General features: G+C 52.1%; 1 protein-coding gene across 1 annotated transcript; it reads right to left on the bottom strand.

Annotated features, from left to right (window-relative positions):
• Positions 1–4,745: 4,745 nt before the first annotated feature.
• Positions 4,746–7,535, bottom strand: ODF4 (outer dense fiber of sperm tails 4). Its single transcript, XM_029928223.1, is given in 5 exon segments — positions 4,746–5,104; positions 5,290–5,424; positions 5,751–5,924; positions 6,905–7,247; positions 7,249–7,535. Coding segments are annotated over 5 exon segments (966 nt in total). The 5' UTR covers positions 7,378–7,535; the 3' UTR covers positions 4,746–4,919.
• Positions 7,536–9,130: the final 1,595 nt, after the last annotated feature.

The raw sequence follows: 9,130 nt of genomic DNA, 5'->3' as shown, positions 1-9,130 counted from the left end.
GTCTGTCTGTCTCTCTCTCTCTCTCTGTCCCTCCCCTGCTTACACTCTGTCTCTCTAAAAATAAGTAAACATTTAAAAAAATAATATAAGGAAGTTCTGAAAGGTGGACTCAAGAAGGTCTGGCTAGGGATCTTGGATCCTTAGAACAATGCCTCAGCGAGCGGTGCAATACTCTGCCTCACAGTATGGCAGACTGGGTGCTGGACAAGCCAGTAACTTGGAAATGCCAGTGGGAACAGACCGAAATAGAGAGAGAGAGAGAGAGAGAGAGAGAGAGAGAGAGAGATCTGCTCTCTTTAGCCAAAAGACCAGGAGAGAGCCAATCTGACAAGATGGAAAACTTGTAGAAAATACTGCATTATTCCAGCCAGCACCATGGAGAACACCATGGCCCCTCCGCCATGCTGGTCAGCAGAGGCTGAGTGAAGGAGCCCGGACCTCCACCCTCGACAGACTATAAGGAGACACCTCTCCAAGCACCCCTGCCCCCCTCACCTCCTGCCGGCTGGTAGCAGACAAAACTTGGGGGGTAACCAAGACTTATATTCCAACCAAGAGGTAACAACCACCCCCCCCTCCAACATACACACAGTAAGAAAGGGGACCACATGGGAATCCTGGACTTCCCCCACTCCGCCACCTGTGCCAGAGGAGGCTGAGTGGGAAGCTGGAACTTTCACTGTCATCCAGTGGACAAAAAGGGGCTCCACCCCACACGACAGAGAGGCCACGTGGGGAGTAGTATCAAGGCGCCCTTCCCCCTCCCACCTAGGGCGCCAGGTGGGGAACCTGAGATCCCGACTTGGAGCAGCAGTGATGACGTACCCCTTCCGCTGCCCAAGGCGTCCAAGGACGCTGATGGGGAGCCAACCCCCACCAGGCTGTAGCAAGGAAGCACTCCCTTCCTCCACGGCACAGTCTCAGAGCGGGCCTGCTGAAGAGGGAGGTTCCAGTAACATCCAGAGTCTCATGGTGTCCTACCAAAACGTCCAGGACTCAATACAAAGTCATGCATCGTACCAAGAACCCAGCAAAGCTCAACTTGAATGAGAAAAGATACCCAGCAGATGCCCACACTGAGATGGCACAGGCGTCGGGATTTTCCAACAAGGAGACTAAGGAGTGGCGTAAAAACGCTTCGACGGGCAGTTACCAACATGCCTAAAACAAATGAAACAATAGAAAGTCTCCACAAAGAACTAGACGATATATAGAACGACTATATGGGAAGTTTAGAACTGAAAAAAAAATACAATGGCTGAAATTTTAAAACTCAGAGGATGGGCTGAATAGGAGGCCCAGACGGTGTTACTGGTCTATCAGTCAAGGTTCAACCAAAGAAACGGAACCACCGCGGGCTTTATTTTTTGCAAGCGGAGAGTCAGTTACATAGTCTATGTGAGACTGTTGTTTCCGTGCCTAATTGTGGAGCCTGAAGTTAATCAGAGTAGGCAGTCGGGAAGGGAAGACAAGAAGGAGGAGAGCAAAAACTACACGAGACCCTACAAGGCAGAACCAGAACTCAAGAGGATGGACTGATCGGCATGCCTGTCTCTTCCTGCCTCCAAGTCTCCAACTTTGACAGTCGGGAGTGGAACAACACGAATGAGCCTTGAAAACACTACGCTAAGCATAGGAAAGTGGACACAAAAGGCTGTGTATTGTGTGATTCCCTTTGTAGGAAATGTCCAGAAGAAGCAAATGCAGAGAAACAAAGTAGACTAGTTCCAGGGGCTGGAGGGAACGGGGACGAATTGGCACATAATGTGTTCTGGAATTGGATAGTGGTGATGGTTGGACATTGTGAATGCACTAAAACCACCGAATTATGTACTTTATGTTTTTTATAATTTTTTAAACATTTTATTTATTTTTTTCAAGACACAGAGAGAAAGACAGAGTATTAGCAGGGGAGGGGCAGAGAAAGAGAGGGAGACACGGAATCCGAAGCAGGCTCCAGGCTCCCAGCTGTCAGTACAGAGCCCGATGCAGGGTTCAAACGCACAAACTGTGAGATCATGACCTGAGCCGAAATCGGACGCCCAACCAGCTGAGCCACCCAGGTGCCCCAACAAATCCTTAAAGCATCATATTTGCCCGATGCCTCAACATCTCCATAGTTAAACTGTAAGCAGCCTACCATGTGAGCGGGGCACCGAATGTGCGCAGTGAGGCTGGTTCCTGCCACAAGGTCATCTTCTTGCCGTCCCCTGACTACAACCTAGTGACATTCAAATGCACCAGTGAAAGTCCCTCACACATTTGCTCATGGGCTCCACCGGACCCCAATAAAGGCACTTGGCCATGGGTCCTCACTCCTTCAGCTCCCCATCTGCGTGGTTGGGCCTGCTCTCCGGGCATTCCCTCTATGTGGGATAGGGACCTCTTCTAGGAACTGTGGATATAATGAATCCTCCAATTTCATGTACCTCTCCACGTGCAACTTCCCCAGCTTTGTTGGGATAATCCTTAAAGGTCCCATGGGAACGACTTAGTTCCTTACAACACAGTAGAATTCTGAAATGTCGACTGATGTGGCGAACGTAACGGTGTATTTCTTCCATGACTAAGTCGTAAGGGCACTGAGGCTTCCTACTCTTCCTCCTTCCTTGCTCTCTCTTAGATCACGCTAAGTGGGGACGTTAGCTCTCAACAACCTAGCAGCCCATGACAGAGGCCCTTGTGGCAAGGAACTGTCAACAGTCATATGAGTGAACCACACTGGAAGTAGAACCTCCAGCCCCAGTCAAGCCTTCAGATGACTGCAGCCCAGGCCGACATCTTGACTATGACCTCGTGAGAGACCCTGAGCAAGAACCATTCCGCTGCGCTACTCCCAGATCCCTGACCCCAGAAAGTATGTGGGAGAATGTAATGTTTATTTGAAGCCACTAAGTGTGGGGTAATTTGTTATCCAGCAAAAGATAATATACTAAGTCTTTATCAAAAGAGGAATATAATATATAGACAGAAGCATGACCCCCTTTATTTAGGTATTCTACCTGCCTAATCTCTACAGGAATTTGAGTTTATGACTTCTTTCAAATCACAAAACCCCCTTCTCCAATTATGTATCTGTAGCAGAAATCATGACATACGTTTGTTCATTGTTTCTTTTCCAAGGATGGACTAATTCAATAAATCTTTCAATAAACCCTTGCTACCAGGGGAAGGAGTAGAAAGAAGACAACGAGTATGGATTTAGGGCGTGCTGCTCTGCCCAAATTTCAAGCGCATGTATTTGATTCTTGCTCAGAATGTTTGCTTGGAACTAAGGAACTCCACACAGCTGGTCAGCTATGGTAAGAATAAGAAGCTCAGGGCGCCTGGGGGGCTCGCTTGGTTAAGCGTCCAACTTCGGCTCAGGTCATGATCTCACAGCACATGGGTTCAAGCGTCGGGCTCTCTGCTGAATGTTTGCTCAGAGCCTGGAGCCTGCTTCCGATTCTGTGTCTCCTTCTCTCTCTGCCCTGCCTCCACTTTAGCTCTGTCTCCCAAAAATAAATAAATGTAAAAAAAAATTTTTTTTAAAAGAATCTTAAAAAAGCCAAAAAAATTAAATAAAACTCAGTCATATATATTAGGTTGAACCACATGAAATTGTCAATATTTAATTGATAAAACAGCAGTATTGTATGGTTCAACCTAATAATACATATAGTTTTAATGTGTCCAATCTGGCCAAATTTTGTCCCTCCTCCCCATCTGGAGGGATGGGACAAAGGCCAGTTGCAGCCACTCCCCTGAGAGGCCAGCCTTTCTGAGCAGGATGTCGGAATCCCCAGTCATGCGGGTGCTGCCCAAGGTGGGTGCTGCATGCGTTCCCGAGACAAGACCAAGCTTATAATGCAAAAGTACAATTTGTCTCTTGACCTTAGGGCCTGACGCTAATGTTTCCCTTCTTGTCATGTTTTCTTCCTGCAGTTACACAGGAAGCTTGGGTGGAGAACGGTAGCAACCCAAAAGAGGTGGTGGTGCTGGTGGAGGCGAGATGATGATAGAGGCGGTGGTGGAGCTGAAAGTGGTGGAGGTGGAGAGGCACGGACAGAGGTAGGGGTGGAGCTGGAGGTGGTGGTGGAGGTAGAAGTGGTGGCGGAGGTGGAGGGCGTGGAGGTGAAGGTGTAGATGGAGATAGAGATGGAGGTGGTGGAGGAGGTGGAGGAAGAGGAGGAGGAAGAGGAGGAGGAGGAGGTGGAGGAGGAGGAGGAGGAAGAAGAGGAGGGGAGGAGGTGGAGGTGGAGGAAGTGGAGGAGGAAGAGGAGGAGGAGGAGGTGGAGGAAGTGGAGGAGGAAGAGGAGGAGGAGGAGGAGGAGGAGGAGGGGGGTGGAGCTGGAGCTGGAGTCCGTGCTGGTGGTGCCCAGGCACAGGGCGCTGGACCCGCCTGGTCACCGGAGCTGGGCACAGTGGGCGGGATGCCGCCAGCGCTCCCAGGACAGCCACATCCCAGCTAACCTGCCTCTTACCTGTTGCCAGTTTGCTCTTGAACCATTCACTCTGCAGAAACCAACCACTGCCAAGTGTTCGGTCCTGACCAGGCCCCCTGGCTACTAACAAACGGTGGGAGGGGGGTAACAACGCCAGCATCACCTGTCCCCTGTGCACACGTGTGCCCTGGGAGAGGCCGGGCGAGTCTGGGGGCGAGTCTGGGGACCAAAGCGAGCCCAAGGCTCCTAGGCAGGAACAGTTCCGAAACAAAGTCGTTCCTCCTCCCTCTCCTCCTTCAAGTTGTCTCCACAACTGCCAGACACGATAAGCAAGAGACAATTTATTGCCCATCACCCGCTGTCCGCAAGCTGGAACTAGGCGGACAAGTGCAAGGCTGACCTGAAAGTCCAGCGGTGGGAGAGCCACCTGCCTGAGGGTTGCCAGAAAGGATGAGGAGAGGGATGCGCTGAAAGGCGCCAGGATTTCAGGTAGGGTTAAGGCGGCGGCTTCTTTGGCTCCAGATGCGGGACCTCCTCCTGGCTGACGGAGGCAGGTAAGGCCACCAGCTCACTCTGAAAGTTCTGTGCTGAGCAGGCACTGTCGCTGCAGAACCCGCTGCCTCTGGGGCAGTTGGTAATCACACTCCAGAAGCGTTTGTTGTTGAAGTGGCAGAGGGCCGCTGGCGAAGGACAAAGGGATGGGGGACGGGACATTTGGAGCGCTGGTGGAAAGCAGCAGGCGAGGTGAGGCCAAAGGGGACATAAATCCCAAAGAACCTACCTCAGGGACATCACCAGCCCTCCCTGCCCTCCACACTTCCTCTGCCCTGAGTCCCCTCCTTCCCAGGGCCCCCAGGCCACTCACCACAGGTGATGTACAGGACAAACACCAGCCACCCTATGAAATAGCTCCAGCCGATGGGGATGGACACATTCTTCTTCAGCTCAAAGATCCAGAGGTTAATAGGGAATAACAGGAGGGTGAAGAAAATAAAGGTAACTAGGAGACAGGAAGCGGAGAGATCTTACTCTTACCCCCAAATCCCACAAGGATGCTCCCTTCTGTGCGGAGCCGCGGCCCCAGACCACAGCTCCCGTGCGCGCACGCAGAGCGCAAGGCCCCAGAGTAGCAGGGAATCAGCCCCTCCAGGTCCACCTCTCCAGCGAGGGGGACATGGGGGGACTCAGCTCTCAATGCCCGCTGGTTCTATTCGGCCACCACCCCCCACACCCCTGTCCCAGCCCCCAAAGAAAGGAAGAGAGAGAAGTGCCCGGGAAGATGTGGTTCGGGAGAAGCTAAGCACCATTCCCAGAGCAAGTGGGTACCTTCACAGAAGCTCATGATGGTCCCAATCCAGCTAAAGAAAGGCAGTCTCTGCAGACGACGCAGATACGGCAGGTGCAACCAGACGGTGAAGACAAAGCCCAGCCCCAGGGTCAGGCAGAAGGTTATCTGGGCCACCCCAAAGAGCGGGTGATTGGCCCACAGCTTAAAACTATCTGGGGAAAAAGGCAAAAACGGGATGAACTCAGGATTCACAAGAGAAAAACGTATCTAATCGAATGAGGAATTACGACAAAAACTTAATAACTGAAGAAATGCACATTTCAAGTAACAATGAAATGTGACTTCCACTTATTAAATAGTCAAGGATTCTTTTTTTATAATAATAAATAGGACGCCTGGCTGGCTCAGTCAGTTAAGCAGTGGACTCTTGATTTTAGCTCAGGTCATGATCTCATAGTTTGTAGGTTCGAACCCGGCGTCGGGCTCTGTGCTGACAGCTTGGAGCCTGGAGCCTGCTTCGGATTCTGTGTGTGTGTCTCTCTCTCCAACCCTCCCCCACTTGTTCACGTTCTCTCAAAAATAAATAAATAAACATAAAAAAATTTAAAGCTCTGGTTTTGCACAAGAGCTGAGAAAGGAGGCCCAGAGGCAGGAAGTGAGGTCAGAAGAACAAGAAATGGCAGCGAAAAGGCTATAAGAACGCTAGGAAGGAAGGGACAGGAAAACCAGACACGGAAACCCCTAGCTGGCCCAGAAAAGCAGGGCCTGAGGGAGGAGGGAAGAAAAGAAGATGGGACCGGCGCCTGGGAGAGAACATTCTGGGGACTCGTGCCAAAGCTCAGGGTTTGCAAGCCCGGAGGAAAGAAATCCACACCTCCTGAGGCTCTTCTCCCAATATAACCGTGTTATCTAACCATGTTGAGGGGCCGCGCCACTTGAAACATTGTTACAGCCCCAGACTGGGCTCTGAGCTTTTCCAGAGAACCGGCACCTTCCATCTGGGTTGGCATGGCGATCTGGCCAGGCTGGATGGGGAAATGAGAACCGACCCTTAGTGGTCTCTGCCAATGAAGCCATCTTGCAGGGAAAAAGCCCTGGGGACCACCAGAAGGTCGGGACAAGGTGCAGACGGAATGGGCACGGGGGTCTGGAGCCCTGGGGTGGGGAGGGGGCCGCCGAGGGAGGGTCTCACCTTTCCTGTCGTCTGAGCTGGAACAGTTCTTGGATGTGCAGATCCGCAGGAGCCCCAGGGACATGACGTGAGCCGACGTGTAGATTCTCGAGCTGACGTTGGGGGGCCAGCGCTGGTAGAAGCGGCTCTGGGAGAGGCACAGCCACTTCTCGGAGAAGACCATGGCCAGCAGCAGGACGAAGGCCACCAGGCTGAGCTCGGAGGCCAGCACCTGCGCTATCCAGCGGGAGCTGTGGGTGATCCTCCACCACAGGGGCAGCACGGAGATTCTCCGGGCCTCCCAGGAGCGCTCCCAGGTCACCTGCTCCTTGCAGCTGGAGGCAGACAGTGGGTTCTCTTCTTGTTCCAGACTCCCCACCACCCGCTCCTGCTGCCTGGCCCCCTCTTTCATTTCCAGGATTTTGACACTCATCCTTTTCTCCTCCTGACCGAGGAAACTCAGCCCTAAAGTCCTCTGCCCACATCTTGAACATTCCTGATCTCCCTTTCTATCCTCCACCCCATCTCCCCCTTCTCTTGCTGGGCTCAGTGCTCCCTCATCTTTTAAATATTTGTATCAGGCAGAGTACTTGCCACCAAAGGGCCTGGGGGCTGGGAAGGAAGCAACCTATTCAGCAGGACAGGGCCCCTAACTGCCATGGAATATTCCAATACTGGGGGGGAGGGGGGGCGGGACAGTCAAGGGGGGGAGGGGCCCAAGGTCAAGGCACCACCCGTAAGAGCTATGGTGTCAGAGTCTCCTCTCTTCGGTCGACCTTGGCCCTGATCCCACCCCCAAATGCTATTGGGATCCTTTTCTGTTGTTCTTTGGAAACATCTTCAAAGGTGTGATACCCCCTCCCACCTCCCTCTGTATCTTCTTCCCTTCTTTATTTCCCCTCAGCACCAGAAGGGGGGGACAAAGGATAAGGAGGGGGTAAGGGACTGTCCCACGATCTGAAATTTTCCTTTTTTTTATTTAAGGTTTTATTTTTTTTTTTAATAATCTCTACACCGCACATCAGGCTCAAACCCCCAACACCAAGATCAAGAGCCTTGCGCCCCACCCACTGAGCCAGCCAGGCGCCCCACAGTCTGAGATTTTTCTAAGCTATGAGAAAATAAATCTTAATCACCCCAGGGCGGCCTGATCATCGTGGCTTCTAGACCTCGGGCCCCAGGACCTCTCACAAGGAAAAAGCCTTTCAGAATTGGGATGTGAGTTTGAATCCTATCAGAGCTGGTTCTCTCTGCGGAGGCCATAGTGATGCACCTGGTTAAGAACACGGGCTTTAAGGTCCAAAAGGCAGAGAGAGGGATGTGGGCCCGCGAGCCTGATGCATCCAATAGCTTCTTTGTGCCTCAGTTTACTCATCTGTAACACAGGAAAAGTAATACTCCTCTCATTTTATTGTTTTGTGCCCTCTCACTGGGATACAGAGAAGGAAAAAACACGCAGGTTTTTGGAAGGCACCCTTGCCTGTTAGTGGCTTTGGATGATGGAAGGAACCCAAAGGGGCCTACGCCAAAGGAGAGTTCATGGTGAATCCCAAGGTCATGTGCTCAGCCGGACCAGAAGAACAGCTGGAGTCAGGAATTCAAATCCCAGAGCACCTGGGTGGCTCAGTTGATTATAATCGGTGGGTCTGCGCCCCGCGTGGGGCTCTGTGCTGACAGCTCAGAGCCTGGAGTCTGCTTCGGATTCTGTGTCTCCCTCTGTCTTTGCCCCTCCCCTGCTCACACTGTCTCTGTCTCTCAGAAACAAAAATAAATCAATAAATAAAATTAAAAAAAAAAAAACCAATCCTGACAAGGCTCTTCCTCTGTGTCTTTGGCTGCTCTAACAAGATGCCACGGATGGAGTAGCTTATAAACAACAGAAGCTTGTCCCTCACGGTTTCAGAGCCTGGAAGTCCAAGTTCATGGCAGCCCAGCAGAGCTCACCGGACCCTCTCTATCTTCAGATCGAGCCAAGGAGCTCTGTGGGGTCTCTTGCAGAAGACGCTGATCCCATTCCTGGGGACAGAGCCTCCCCAAAGGCCCCTGACCACCTAATCACCCCCCACGGGCCCCCCTCCCTCAGAGCATCACCTCGGGGTTAGCTTGCTAACACACGGATGCTGGAGACACGAACGCTCTGATCCTGTTCCCGCTCCTGCCTGTGCGTCTTACTCCTCCTTCTCGCCACACCAACCTCCTCTTGTCCTCGGGGCCACACGGGGAGAACCGTGGCCCTCACGCCTCACG

This window comes from Suricata suricatta, chromosome 17 (genome assembly GCF_006229205.1).
Source record: "Suricata suricatta isolate VVHF042 chromosome 17, meerkat_22Aug2017_6uvM2_HiC, whole genome shotgun sequence".
In the NCBI taxonomy this organism is placed as follows: Eukaryota; Metazoa; Chordata; class Mammalia; order Carnivora; family Herpestidae; genus Suricata; species Suricata suricatta.
The sequence above is the reverse complement of the archived record's forward strand: the minus strand, read 5'-3'. Positions and strand labels throughout refer to the sequence as shown.